The 14,509-nt window shown below is 37.3% G+C and overlaps 1 protein-coding gene and 1 long non-coding RNA gene across 3 annotated transcripts in view; one reads left to right on the forward strand and one right to left on the reverse strand.

The window, feature by feature from the left end:
- Positions 1-14,509, reverse strand: part of LOC140254745 (uncharacterized) — a 30,003-nt gene that overhangs the window by 961 nt on the left and 14,533 nt on the right. The gene's annotated exons all lie outside the window — the stretch shown is intronic.
- CYBRD1 (cytochrome b reductase 1) lies at positions 184-8,529 on the forward strand. Of its 2 annotated transcripts, none has more exons than XM_072341716.1 (4): positions 184-413; positions 5,814-6,022; positions 6,940-7,094; positions 7,283-8,529. In XM_072341716.1, the coding sequence occupies exons 1-4, from the start codon at positions 209-211 to the stop codon at positions 7,581-7,583; spliced, it is 870 nt and encodes a 289-aa protein (XP_072197817.1). In that variant the 5' UTR covers positions 184-208; the 3' UTR covers positions 7,584-8,529. The 2 variants fall into 2 exon arrangements, with proteins under 2 accessions (XP_072197817.1, XP_072197818.1); XM_072341717.1 differs by lacking the exon at positions 184-413 and adding an exon at positions 423-586.

Genomic DNA, 14,509 nt, shown 5'->3' on the forward strand with positions numbered 1-14,509 from the left:
CTTCCAGCCGCCGTTCTGAACGCGGAGGACTAGGCAAACCTGTACTAAATACTTCTACAAAGCAGTGTGGCGACAGCCGGCTCACAACAAGCGGCGCGGAGCTGTGCCGGGGCGCAGCCGAAGCGGGGCGGCGCCGCCCGGGCACGGGGCCGAAGGAGGGCGTCAGCGAGGCCGGCCGCCCTGCCCCTCCCGCGCGGCGCTGGCGGCGATGCGCGGGGCTCGGAACATGGAGGACTACGGGCTCTTCCTGGCGCTGCTGGGCTCGGCGCTGCTGGTCGGCTTCGTTTCGGTCATTTTCTCCCTCGTCTGGGTCTTCAACTACCGCGAAGGGCTCGGCTGGGACGGGGGCTCGGCGGAGTTCAACTGGCATCCCGTCCTCATCGTCACGGGCTTCATCTTCATCCAGGGCATCGGTGCGTGAGGGCCCGGCGGGGCGGCAGAGGAGCCGGGGCCGCGTGAGGTCGAAGCGCTGTGCGGGACGGGAGCGGCGGGACCGGGTCGGGGCCGGAGAGCTGCGCGGCGCTGCCGTTCAGGAGAGCCAGAGCTCGCAGCGAGATGGGACAAAGAGTCCCTTGTCGTGAGCTACGTATGCGGTGCTTTGGGTTGATTGGGCTTTTTTTTTTTTTTTTTTTTTTCTTTCTTTCTTCTTCCTCCCTTCAAGCACTTGTTTACCCTGGCCTGGGATTTCCTTGCACTTTGAGAAAGGCTTGCGAGCTGTGTTTTCCTAGTCAGCCTGAATTTATGCGAGCTGGGAATCGAAACGCCAGCAGTGCTGCCCTAGGAAAGTTTCACTCGTTTGGCTCCGTCCCTTCTGGCTCGCTCCCCCGTCTCAGTTCAGCACCACCGCAGCCAGACCCAGGAGCAGGGTTTGTGCCAGGGGAAATGCAGCACCAAGAACAACGCTGCAATGCATTTCATCAGCCCAGATGCTGCATAAATTCTTTTGTGAAATATATATTTACAATTCGTACTTAATTCTGTTGCCTGAGTAATATAAAGTGCTTATGATGAGGTAGGGGGACGTTTTTATAGAGTGTATGAACTTTTGATTGCAGTGCTCAGCCTTGGACTGACAGTGTTTCCCACTCCATGTGCTATGTGCTCACTGTCGTTTTTCCATCTCACGCCCTTCACATGTTAGGTCTTAAGGGCAAGGGTTGTTCTTTGAGGCCGACAGGAATGTTGGAGTTTGAACGACATGCTTTGGCTTTTAGTATAAGCAGTTAAATCCAAGAAAATGACTTACACACAGTACCACTGATTAATGGTAAGAGGTTAGGAAAGAAAGCAGACAGTATTCCCAGTAAAGTTTAAAAAGCAGATAATGGTAGTGCCCCAGAAGTGCTAATCCTGAAATTGGAGAGTTAGTAGTTACACAAATTGCATGAAAACTAATGGGGAACTTTGGCACACATAATAGCTTCCAATGGTGCTTTCTGATAAAGTCACTAGCACTCTTGCTAGTTTCACTGATAAGAGAACACGTGAAGAAACAGCACCAATTTCTCAAAGAAAGGCAAATGAAAGTTGCTGAGAATGGTGGAAATTCCTTCACAGCTTCACCACTGACTTCTCTGGGGAGGTGGAGTAAGGAGATGATTTTACTTTTCTTAAGTAATAAAGAACCTCTAGAGATCTGAAGCATTCTTTTCTGTGTAAAGTGAGGAATTAACTTAGAATTTCATTGTTAGCAATCTTATTTACATTTGCTTCACTGCTGAACAACATTTTGCACTCATCCAGCCAGGAAATGTGTCCAGCACATCTGGACATTCATTCCAGCAAGCGCGTTGTTTGGATCATGCATACGGCCGCTGGCTCTGCAGCAGGAGCCCCGCCAGGACTGGAAGGAGCAGAGCGGGTGGCTGCTGAGCTCTGGCTATGCAGGGAATTTGGCCATTTGAGCACACACCGCAAATGCAATATTTTCAGTGGCAGTGAGGTATGTTCTGAGCTCCACAGCTTCAAGTTACGAAGAAGTTTTAAGCAATAAACAACATTTTGAAGCTGGTTTATATAATATTGCTCAATAGGTCACGTAAAGTCTAACTTCTAGTTATAAATAAGCAATGAGAAACACCTGTTGACTTCACTAAATACAACCTCTCATGATCAAACTACTGAGCTTTTTCTTTTCATAAACACAGGTTTCTTTTTTCATTTTTATTTAATTATTTACATTTTTATTTTTTATATTTGGCAGACAACAGGGGGAGGTTTTTTGCAGAACTTTCCCCTGCTCATATGCTTTTATTTCCTCTGAAACTCTTTACCCTGCTTCAGAATTAAGGCTGTTGCCTCAAGCCTTGTGTAGGTATTTGTAACATAAGGGAAAGTTTATCATGGCTCAAACAAACAAATCAAACCAGGAACTCATTGATAGAAGAGAACTATTTGGAGTAGGAAATCCAATTAGGTAACATGAAAAGCAAAGCTGGAGACTGATGGAGAAGTCTACCATTGAATTCAAAGTAATTTGGATGAGGCTGAGGGACCACACACCTCTTTGCACACACACAAGATAAAGAAGTCTAGAAGTAGCTAAAAGTAGGAAGGAATAGCTGAATAAATATTTTGGTTAAATTTGTGTGCAACACATGAAATAGCAACCAAATCACCTGTTTCTTCAGGTCATTAAAGTCTGCACTAAGGATAGAACTGGACAGTTGGTCTGTGGGAAGTAAAAGAGGTGATTGAAATAACATGGCTAAGGGGAATTACATATGCCCTAACAAAATTATTGTATGCATCGTGTCAACCAGATGGAAAAGCTGTATGCACGACAATGTGAGCATTAACTATTTACAGATGAGTACCTATAAGTAAATTATATCTGATAAAACCCTGCCAGTGCACACTAATAGTCTGGATAGTCTTCCAAAGTGGTGAAAATACAGGCAGTAAAAGTCTGTGCATATTTGTACCGAATTTTAAAGATTAAGATAGGAAAAAAAGTGAAAAAAAAAATATATTGATTTTAAGAAGGGCTTAAAGAAACGGTATTAGTGTGACAGAATGAAGTAAATTAGTAAATTAAGAATTTTGCTTTCTTTTTCAGTTGTATAGGTTCTTCATAGACACGGGACTCTAAAGCAACATCTGCATGCCTCTTCATGTTTGGCCTGCAAATGATAATGGTTTGGTTTCCTCTTAAAGGATTAATGCGATCATGATGTAACGTGGAATAAATGATTTTCAATTCATCACTAACCTATTAAAATCATACTAGAGAAGCTAGTATTTGGTCACCAGTTGTGACCAAGTGGGTTGTGGGAAGCATGCAGTCAGAAAGAAAGTGAAAGTGGTGATGGGGAAATGGGACCTTGTCTTTTGGCAATAGTAAATAGTCAGATCTGCTCAAGTTAGGATGTATAACTTTACGCACAGGCCTTACTGAGAAGGGATTACAGCAAAATGTACTATCATGTATTTGTCCTGGGCTACAGCATGCAACATGTTAATGCATGGTATTGCTAACAAGCCCCCAAGCCATTCCTTGTTTTTTTTGTCATACTGTGCCCAAAAGAGAAACAGACAAAAAAATTTCACGGTCCATAAGACGGGCTGTGAAGTTTGATAGTGATTTTAGAAGTTAAACCAAATTATGATGGAATCTTATGCACCAAAGAAAAAATATTAGATAAAAATTGTTGCATGGACATGATCTTTTGAGAGCCAAAACTGTAAAATGAGACCAAGATCTGTTCAGGTCAATTTAACTTCAAGATACATAGAGTGCAGTACTCCATTCCACTTGAAATAAGCTATTGACAACACTCTGGGCCATAACTTACAACAAATGAGGAAGGAAGATTTACTGGTATGTAATATCCTCATAGAACGTTGAAGCCTGGTTGGGACCTTTTGGCATACCAGCAATGCAAGATTAGAAATCATAATCATTAGCACTAGGTTAATTGCCCGATGCAGTAAATTCAATATTAAGAAGATACAGAATTATCAAATACATTTTGTGCAACTGTTGGAGGTGGTCTTAAGCTCATGCTGAATCACAGACATCAAATTATGTCATACAGACCAAGTACTGTCTTAAAACAAGGCTATCTTCCTAATTTTTTTAAGCTGTACTGTTTCCACTTTTTAAAAGTAGAAAACTGAGAACTACCTAAATGTTTATGTATTTAAATATTCTAAGGGAGCTTTCATTCCAGTATTATATTTTCACACAGCATGTAAAAGCATATATTGATTTAAAATCTACTTGTGGACTGAAAATTCCACTTGTGAACAGTGTTTTCTGTGTGAACTATTTAATGGAGTGCTATGTTTCCTGGCATACATTCAAGTCAAAATATGTATATCTAAATAGAACTTCAAAATCAATTGGTCATTTTTTATTATTATTCATTGCAACGTACAGAATTAATATCCTTTTATTTTTCTTTTGCATAAAAAGCTAGAGTTACAGAGAAGTAATGGGAAAGGTACATGAGAATTTAAGTAAATACCTAATCTACACTTACCAGGTAAAATACGTTATTTACAAGTGAACGTTTGGAGCAAGAACTTCTTTTTAAATCTGAAATATATTCTTATTCATTTGTTTTAGTATTGCTAATTACATAGTATTTAGATGCCATTTTATAAGCAGAAATCTTAAATAAGGATTTGATTAATCAGATGAACGGAGATCATTCTTGCCCACTCGAGGCATTATAGATGAGAACAACAGCCTTAACTGGTCAAGGCATGGTCGTAAGTATTTGTCCCCTGTCATCTTAATGCACTTATGTGCTCCCACACATTCACAAATTGTATAGGTTTGTATTCACAATTATGCAGGGCTGCAGGGCTTCAGTGACCTGGTCTAATCCATGTGCTTACACAAAAAGCAAGAAGTCAGTAGTGGCAGGGAAGGAACAGCAAGGACCCTGAGGAAAGAGCTTGGCAAGAAGCACTCTATGCTGTTACAATTCTTACAGACCATCTGGAGTCAGATCACTAGAAATTGTTGTTTTGTTCACACCGGTCAAAACATGGTATGTTAGTGTCACATATGCAAACACAGGCAAAAAACTTGCACTTTTCTAACAGCACTTCAGGAGTTGCAGCTGCCAAATCTTTTTGTTTCTTGAGTTGGATTATGATTCCCTGATGCTGAGTAGTCTTTTCCCACTTAGAATAGTCCTGCCAATACTAATGTAGTAGACACAGCTATATAAATATCAAAGAAACATAGAATGGCTGAGGATGGCTGGAAGGGGCTTTACAGATCACCTAGTTAAGGCTGCCACAGGCAGGTTTGCAAGCAACTACTTCAGGCTGTCCGGGGCCTCATCCAAGTTGGCTTTGGACACCTCCAGGATGGGACACCCACAGGTACTCTGAGCAGCTGTGCCAGTGTCCCTCAACTCACAAAATCACACAATGGCTTAGGTTGGATGTAAACAGCATTAACCAAATCTGCAAAGAGAATAAACTTAAAAAAATAAAAATAAAACCTTGCACAGACTCTGTTACATCAATTTAAGAAGCAAGAGAGAAATGACACCAAGCTGTTTACTGTTATTTTTTTGAAACACAATTGAATTTTTCAAAAAATAGAGGAATAAACTTTCCTAAAGGCAATACTTAGGCCTCAGTCAGGTATTTGGAATGTTAGTCAGGGAAGGAGAAAAAGCTTTTAAAAAACATTCATACAGTTTCAATAATCATTCATAATCTTCTAAGGGAAGATAGAAGGTCCAATTTTCTCTAATTTACAATGGAAATGTATGAATGATGCATAATTGTTAAAATCTTAGAGAATTTATACTGTAAGGAATAAAAACTTCATTCTGTTCTTTTTTCAGCCATTATTGTGTACAGATTGCCATGGACCTGGAAGTGCAGCAAACTCCTGATGAAGTTGATACATGCTGGATTAAATACCATAGCTATGATTCTTGCAATTGTTTCTATGGTAGCTGTGTTTGACTTCCACAATGCCAGGAGCATCCCCAACATGTACAGTCTGCACAGCTGGATTGGGCTGACTGCTGTTATATTTTATTCTCTTCAGGTCAGAATTTAACTGTGTTTATATATCAGTTGTAAAGTTAAATAACGTGCTGAGTAATTCAAGTACAATAGAAAAGAAAAAAAAAATCATAATGATCCAGTTATCAAGCTCAGAATGTACTCAGCTGAGGGATTTGGGTTCTGGATTTCTATCCTTCACTGCTCAGGCAAGGAGGTACAAGGAATTGTTTTGAAATAATAGTGTTTTAACACCTAGGAAAAAAAAGAAGGCATATTGCAGCACCTTTTTTATACCTTTTTTAAATGCAAAACAGACAACAAAAAAGAAAATCTGGAGATTAATTTGAGTGCCTGTGGCTGAAACCATAAGATATGGTGTTCTCTTCCATCACAGAATTAAGACTGATAGGAGAACTTCTGGCCCTTGAACAACTTGACACCACCCACATACATCTTCACTCTAAATGCTAACAGACCTCCACCCTTCTAGAGAAGAGCAGTTTAAGTCAACGCTCCAAAAGGGTGAAATTCTTTAGACCACTCAAGTAAAAACATTAAACTCCATTCTGATCTTCACCTTAACAGAAGGGGAGAAATGGACTTAAAACTGAAGGGACTCTGAAAATGTAGTTAATCACTTATTTATTATCTTAATTATACTACTGACAGAGAAAGCTTGTGTTTACAGTACTCAGATTGGTAGCAATTTTAGCATTAGCAAGAAGTTTAGACACTGGTATGAGGTGGAATTACTTATAAAATATTTTATGCCTGCTTTCTAGATGATGATCCAGAATGATTGATTTGGTTTTGTAAGATGTAAAAACATCTTACAACAATTCCTGTGAATATTTTAACTGAAAGCATATCGAAACTGAATTTTTGATGATTTCAATTTTGCTTCAGAAGTACGGCTTATTTCCCACATAGCTTTAACTATGAATCTATTCTGTTTAGCTTTTCTTAGGTTTTGCTGTCTTCCTACTCCCATTTGCTCCAGCACCTCTCCGAGCAGCTCTCATGCCAATACACGTTTATTCAGGTCTCCTCATCTTTGTAACAGTGATCGCAGCAGCTCTCATGGGAATCACAGAGAAACTTTTATTTGCACTGTAAGCATTCATTTTTCACTTGTTTATTAAGTTAATTCATTGCATACTATAATTCTCTGTTATTATTCTGCCCAATCTGGTATTGATATAGAGTTTTGTTTTAAAAAGCCCTCTTACCTATTAGGACACTATTGGTTTAGATTAGAATTGTGTTTAATTGTCTTTTTTTCCCCCCTCTCCTTCCAAAGGAACAGTACTGTGTATAGTACATCCCCACCAGAGGCAATTTTTGTCAACTGTCTTGGTCTCCTGATTGTCATATTTGGTGCACTTATTTTGTGGATGGCAAGCAGACCCCATTGGAAACGCCCACCAGAAGAGAATGATAAAGTTCATCGGCCCAATGGAGGGGCTCCTGGAGGCATGGAAGCAGAATCCACAATGACAGATGGCAGTAATGCAGACAAATCTGATGTGGGGTTCAACAGTGAGGCAGCCAGAAAACGAAACTTCAAACTTGATGAAGCAGGGCAACGATCAACTATGTAAAGAAAACACGCAATAACAGTACTACTATACTGCCAAAAAAAAAAAAAAAAAGCCAAAAACCTCTGTTCCTCTGTTCCTTCCAATTTAGTTAGATGGATATATATATATGTATATATATATAGGTTGCAGTATCATTTTCAGTATGGTTTGGTTCAAAGACTTTAAAGTTTTCAGCATATGAATTTAAATTCCAGCATGTCCCAAACACATTGTATTATTAAATAGTCAGTCCTCACTCAAAAAATTGAGAGCATGGATGGCATCACATACTGGGAAAACATTTTCCGTATCACTTTTTAAATTAATATTTATACGTCTAAGAGTCATGAAGAGTTATTGAGATTAAATTCTATTCTGCCCTCTACCAAATATATCGTGCTGACAACATATCATTACTGAAATCTTTGGAAATCATAAAATATCCAATAATCTGTCTTATTCTGAAAGGCATAGATACACATACTCAAAAAAAAAAAAAAAAAAGTATCACTTAAATCAGGTCTTCCTTCTATCCCAGAAGGCCACGTTTTACTCTCCTGATTTGATTGCACAGTCCTTAGGCACTAGATTGGAAATCAGTAGGTTAGAAAGCAGAGCAGACTGGTAGCAGACTCAGAGAAGAAAGGAGCTTGAATTGAGAAATGTTTTCTGCCAAGAAACAACTGAGCTTTGCTGATTTGACTGAAATACTACCAGCTAATTGAAAGCTGGTTGTGGTACTTATGCAATGGTGCCACAGCCATCATCATCACCAAAATGAAGGCATATTTCAGTCTACAAGAAAACTATATGGACTCAACAACTTCTCTTATTTGTAACTTAAGTGTTACATAATGCAATTCAAGTCTCTGCTGGCACTTTACTTTTATAGCTCTTTCTAGTAATGAGACTATTAATGTGCTAGGCTCGTTCAGTTCTTTCACAGCTATAAATATACCTTTTAAAAAAAAAAATAGAAGAATTATAGCATATTATTTTGATTGCACACTTCCAAAATTATGAGCATATTATAATCTCTGTAAATTCACCTTGTAGACTGCAATATCTGTTCCAAAGAACTAGATACAGACTGTTTTAGACCACAGATCATTTTTTTTCCTAACAACAACATGAATTTGCATCTATAGCAGTATATCACTTCTTGCTATTTGATTTGTAACATTCAATTATTTGATGAGTGCAGTACAGAAAACTAGCATAGCAAATTAGTAGAGCAAACAAGTTTTTTCTAATATGTGAGTCCCTTTTTCACTTCCCATATGTGTGAGTGTCTGAGACCCTTCGAGCACTGGCTTCACTTGAGAAAACACATGCTTTTAAATGCCTTACTACAGCATTCAGAAACGCAAGAAGGAAATACTACCCTATTGTGTGAACACTCGTCCAGTCCCTTAGTATACAATGGACTGGATGTTTTTTTCCTTGTTTTTCAAGTTCTACACATTTGTCTGCTTTCCCTAACCTAGGCAGTTTCAGCATAAAATCCAACTGCTACTGATAGCAGCATTACAAAAGAAAGTCTTTCAAAGTCTGAGTCAGTGTATGCAGTTCAAAACAGGTTATTTTAAGTTGATATGTACTATGCTGTTGCTGCATCTCATCTACCTTTGAAAATGATTCAATGCTTGCACAGCACTAAGTTGTGTAAGAAAAGGTGTGCAAGGCAAAGCCTTGTCCAAGGACTGACCTAGAAGAAACTTAACTGTACACTATATTGCAAAGGAAAAAGTCCCTTAATATCTCATTTCTTTTGTTACAACATTGACATGGATGCAGAGTTCCATATGCTGTTAGAAGTTAAGCTACGGTTTGAAGTTAAGCTACAGTAATTAATACATTCTTTGATTTCCATTTTGTTTTCATGTACTGTTCAAGAGTAATAATACTATCATTCTAGAACTTACAATCACAAGCAGATAACAAGTGAGCTCATTTGCATGAAGCATGAGGTTTCTGGCTGCTTTGAACTTTGAAAGGTCCCCATGAGATGCAGTAATCCTGAGTTCCTAAATCTTGCTCTACCTTACTGAGTGCAATTTAAAACAGACTGAACACACTACAGACTTTTGTCTGTTCTAAACTGATTAAAAAGATCTTGAGGGACTCTTGCAACACACAAGGTTAATTCAAGTGCTAAGTAAAATTACCAACTTCAGAGAGTAATTTTCTCTGGGAAAAACACACTCCTACAACTGCTTCTTAAAGTGGCTTCCCATCACATTTTCTTTCATACAGATATTTTTTTAAAACTTATAATTATGTGTAGTGGCACCAGCACAAGAAAGAAAGTTGTACTTCCAAAGTTATAAATGAAACTTGAAATTCTATTTTTTTTTTTTTTAAATCAAGATTTTTCTGCACATTTGAAAATTTTGTATGTGATTGTACAGCTTACATTTCAAGTTGGGATTCCTATAAAAACTTCGTGTTAGGTTTTGGAGCATCCTAACAGCATTAAAGATATCTGGAAAAGTCATTTTTGATGTAGCTGTCTTGCAGTACTGAGCATCGAAAAAGTGGTGTGTTTTTTTCCTCAACATTAAAAAAAGATGGTGCAAATAAGATATTAAAATAGAATGTACACTGATTATGTGCACGCATTTTACTACATGTAGAAGGCATATGATATTGTAAATATGTATTACATGTATACATGGATATTGTATTGAAAAACTAACAGATATTGCCAAATATTTTCTAATACAGAAGACTTCCATCTGTTTCTATTTCAGAAAATTCTTTTCTGTTTCATATGAACAGTAGAACTTAAAGAAATATTTTATTGGTTTTTTGAATGTATCTGCCATACTTACTTGCAGATTTAAAGTTCAATTACAATGTATGTTTTCGTTATTCTTTTTTATGTTAATAAAAGATTTTTCAAGCTAATGATGCCACTGAATATAGTTCTATATTATGGTACCAAAACACAACTTTCCATTAGCAAGAAATTGAATTACTCTTATCATTGCTTTTTTTCTTTTTTTTTTTCTTTTTTTACATACAGAAACAGTATTTCTCATTATTTCTTAAGATATTACAAGTGTTACTGACTGTATTCCTCTAGAAATGTATGTACTGCATATTATCAGAAGGCTAAAGTACAGTCATAGTATAATGAAAAGTGAAGGAATTCACTGTATAAAGAAAGAATCTATATTACATTTGATCAGGGCAGGAGTTTCTCATTAACTTTTTAAAAAACCTGTTAACAACAGCATCATCAGTCATGAGATTAACACAGCAAATAAGAAAAGGTTATCATTTCTGATATATAACTGTTAAATGGCCACATAACATGCTGTAAGATCCAGATACCCTTAGATAAATAACATCATAGAAAAGTCCAACCCAAACTGAACTAATATACAGGTCATCTACCAAGTTACTCAGTGATAGGTTATTGACCATAAAATGCTCATACAGATTTCTTTGCTATTTATAGCATATCCGTAACCAAGTAAGAATCCAATTATAATCTTATGCTTTGTAATAAGATTAAATGGAAAATCTCCTAGACGTGTAGAGAATACACTGATTACTCCTGAATATCGTACAATTGTTTGCTAAAACCTTTCAATATGACCATTATCATGGAAGAGTTTTAAAAAAATATAATCATCACCATAGCAGACCGTTTGCTAAGTCAAATATTATTTTGCTGTATCCTGACCAATTATTTGTTGCTTATAACAGCTTCTCTTACCATCTCAGGTAAGCTGGATTTTCTGGTAAAATAACGCACGTCTTTTCAGTTTCTTCTGGCATAGAAATTCAGGCCAATGGTCCAGGACAATGCCATAAAGGTCTGCACGGATTTGCCTTAAACTGTATAATCTAGTATTTGAACTTTAAAGAGTTATTTGTATGATTCCGCTCTGAACAGCCTCTAAGGGTAATTCCAGCAGAATCATTAGTGCACAATGGATCTAATTAATCACCCTTACTTCAGCTGAATAGTAGCAATGCCAAAAAACTGCATTAAATAAAATGGCTAAGGTTTGTAACTAAGGTTTGTTATACAGTCTGTCATCTTAAAACTAATCTGATGATTAAGATGTGCTATAGACTTGACCATTCTTTTCTGCTAGGAAGGAAAAAACATTAACCCCTACATAATTATCAAATTTTACATATGGGTCATTTTCATTCTATTTCGCTTTCTCCTATTATAGATTTATTTTGATGCAATATTAGATGCAACTTCTCCTAAAATATACTCTTGTTACACTGAACTGAAAAATTGCTATATGCTACCTCAGAGGGGGGTAAAATTCCTTCTACTAGGACAGGCATTTTGTAGTAAGAAGTGGCATATTGATGCCTTTAACACAAACATATAATTTCTCATTTCAGTTTGTTCTTGATTGGAGGGTAATGTATCACATCTAATCAAATCAAAGGCTATGGCATAGCATCAAATAACAATTAAAAACATGGAGCATTAAGCTGAGACTGTAGTTACTGTATGTACATCTTCTCCTCCAAAATCACTGTTCATGACTCCTTAGTCTCTTACGAGCCCAACTGGTATGCTATTTAAAAACCTATTAACCACAAAAAACACCGAGTCCATACTTTGCCCAGCATGAATGAAGTCAAGCAAAAGGTATAAAGAGACCTGTCAGAAAATGCTTTCAAATTTCAATTTTCAGCAGTATTTTGTTCAAAATTCCACCCAGCTCCACTAGCATTTGCAAGACATTATTAAATAAGTAAATTTTCGTATATGCTTATAACAGACTCTTGGATTTTCACTCCATGTATGCACAGCTACTAATCCACTAGATGGCAAGCACTACCAAACTGGCCTGTCAGATGCTACTCTGTTGCTGCTTCAGATGATACACTGTCTGTCTTAAAATAAGTTTGGCCTAAATAAAACAGTTATGTCACAGTATTTAGTTTTATACTCTTCTAAAGCAGCCAATTAAACTATAATATTTCTTCATCCATTCGATGCTGGAAACGGTTGTGCCCTACACCAACTCTTTCAACTGCTTGTTATAACATCTGTACCAGTATAAGCACAGTTAAAAGAAACAACAAAGAACACAACAGCATGAAAATGGAGGGTAAAGGTCACATGCAAAATACAAAACTTGCAGGAATTGGAGAAAAACAGGAACAAGCACTTCTGCCATTTGATCTTGTAGTCTTACATAAAAGTTGGCCCCAAAAAAGTGAACTCTAGATCTACGTTAACAGTTTCTGGGCTTAATTTAGCCAAATAGAGTAAACAGACTTGTAAGCGTGCTTTCTGTTAAATTTCACTGAATATCTTAAGCCACTAAAGCTATTTTGGACACACTGCACTGACAGCACTTGTGGATTTGACTTGCTTACTTCTCAGGCCACCTATACTGAAAGATGCTTTGCCTCTCAGTGCTGATCTATGGCAGCTATTTCCTAGTGCTAAACAGTGGGAACACGTATTTAGGGCACAAAGTCTTCCACAATGCTAAGTATTCCAGTTTGGATGGCAAAATTCAGCATAGATCTGATTCTCCAGAACATGACTGTTATTAATGTTACATCTGGAAATTTCAGTTGTCATCAGGTACCAACACAGAAATGAATAGAGGAACCCCTATAAAGGGATCTGACTACACCTGCACATGCTTTCACCTCTTCTCAGCAATGCCATAGTCTTAAAATAACAGATAACAATCCTATGAAAGGTTCACACATTTCACACTTTCCCCCCAAACTGTTATTATTTCATATTTAATATCACTAATCTTTCAATCAAATTACATATACTCTGTTCACTAAATTAAATTCCTCTTATTCCAAACTTTCATCTCTAGTTCTTCCAAGGATATTTGATTCCTAACTCTATTAACTCTAACCTCTGATCTACCCAGGTGTAACCTTACTATTGCAAAGTACACTTCCTGTGTTTTACAGTCCTTGTAAATCATTCTCTCATTTTGATGAGGGCACGTCAATTTAGTACAAATAAGACATTAATGCCTTAAAAGGACTAATTTACTACAAAGTAACCTTTTGTGGCATGTAGTAGCTGGATACAAGGACATTTTGTACATCAGTCCAACATGTTCAAATTCAGTTACAAACCATTCTTCTAGATTCACCGCATTGCCAATATGTTTACATGTTAGGTCAGTTATTTGTACTACTTTTAGTGTTCTTTTCCTTACCTCCACACATAACAATCAGAGCATCCATAATCAAACTACTAGTAACATTTCCGAATTTGAAGAACTGTCATAACAAAGAACACATTGGATTTTTTACCTGATATGCTAAATATCTGAATTCAAAATATTTTTTGTTTTAGAGTTGGATATGGAAAATCCATCCTATCAGCTACATCCAACAACTTCCTGTCACTTTAAACCCATAAATCCAGATCTGGCCCATTCTGAGAGAAGACAGTTTGTGTAGCTGGTGTGTAGAACACTAGGAAGAGCAGTAACTTCAATTTGTTCTCTGCACAGATGTGTTTATTCAGAAAAAGTTTTTGAAGAGAAATGCTTTGGAAGCCTGCTGAATAATAAGTTGTTACTCTTTGAAAGAACATTACCTTAAAAATTACACAAAAATCTGAGTGTTTTAATGAGTGGAACTCTTTCTTTTGAAAGAAAATAAATGGAAGAGTTTGAGAGGGTGGTTTTGGTTTTTTTCCTTTCTCCTGGGGCTGCCTGTTGCTCTTATGTGGAATTTTCCTGCTGATTCGACTTTTTATTCTGCTGTGAGACTGATGCTCATATTTACATGATTGCTTTGGAGAGGAGCTAGATTTAGCATAAGGAAGATAACTGCTTTTTCCCTAGGGAGAGACAGAAAAGGGAAAGACAGAGTGGAGCACACAGACAATATCATCTGCAGCTACATTCTCGGTCAATTGTTTTATTCAGCCTCTATTTCAGATTATGCTGTACCTAATAAAAGACTGGAGA

The sequence above is a fragment of the Excalfactoria chinensis genome, chromosome 7 (genome assembly GCF_039878825.1).
Source record: "Excalfactoria chinensis isolate bCotChi1 chromosome 7, bCotChi1.hap2, whole genome shotgun sequence".
NCBI classification, from domain to species: Eukaryota; Metazoa; Chordata; class Aves; order Galliformes; family Phasianidae; genus Excalfactoria; species Excalfactoria chinensis.

Coding starts and splice junctions, on each gene's coding strand:
- CYBRD1 (XM_072341716.1), top strand. CDS start 209: ATGCGCGGGGCTCGGAACATGGAGGACTACGGGCTCTTCCTGGCGCTG. Junction 414..5,813: donor CATCTTCATCCAGGGCATCG/GTGCGTGAGGGC, acceptor TTCTTTTTTCAG/CCATTATTGTGTACAGATTG. Junction 6,023..6,939: donor TTATATTTTATTCTCTTCAG/GTCAGAATTTAA, acceptor TATTCTGTTTAG/CTTTTCTTAGGTTTTGCTGT.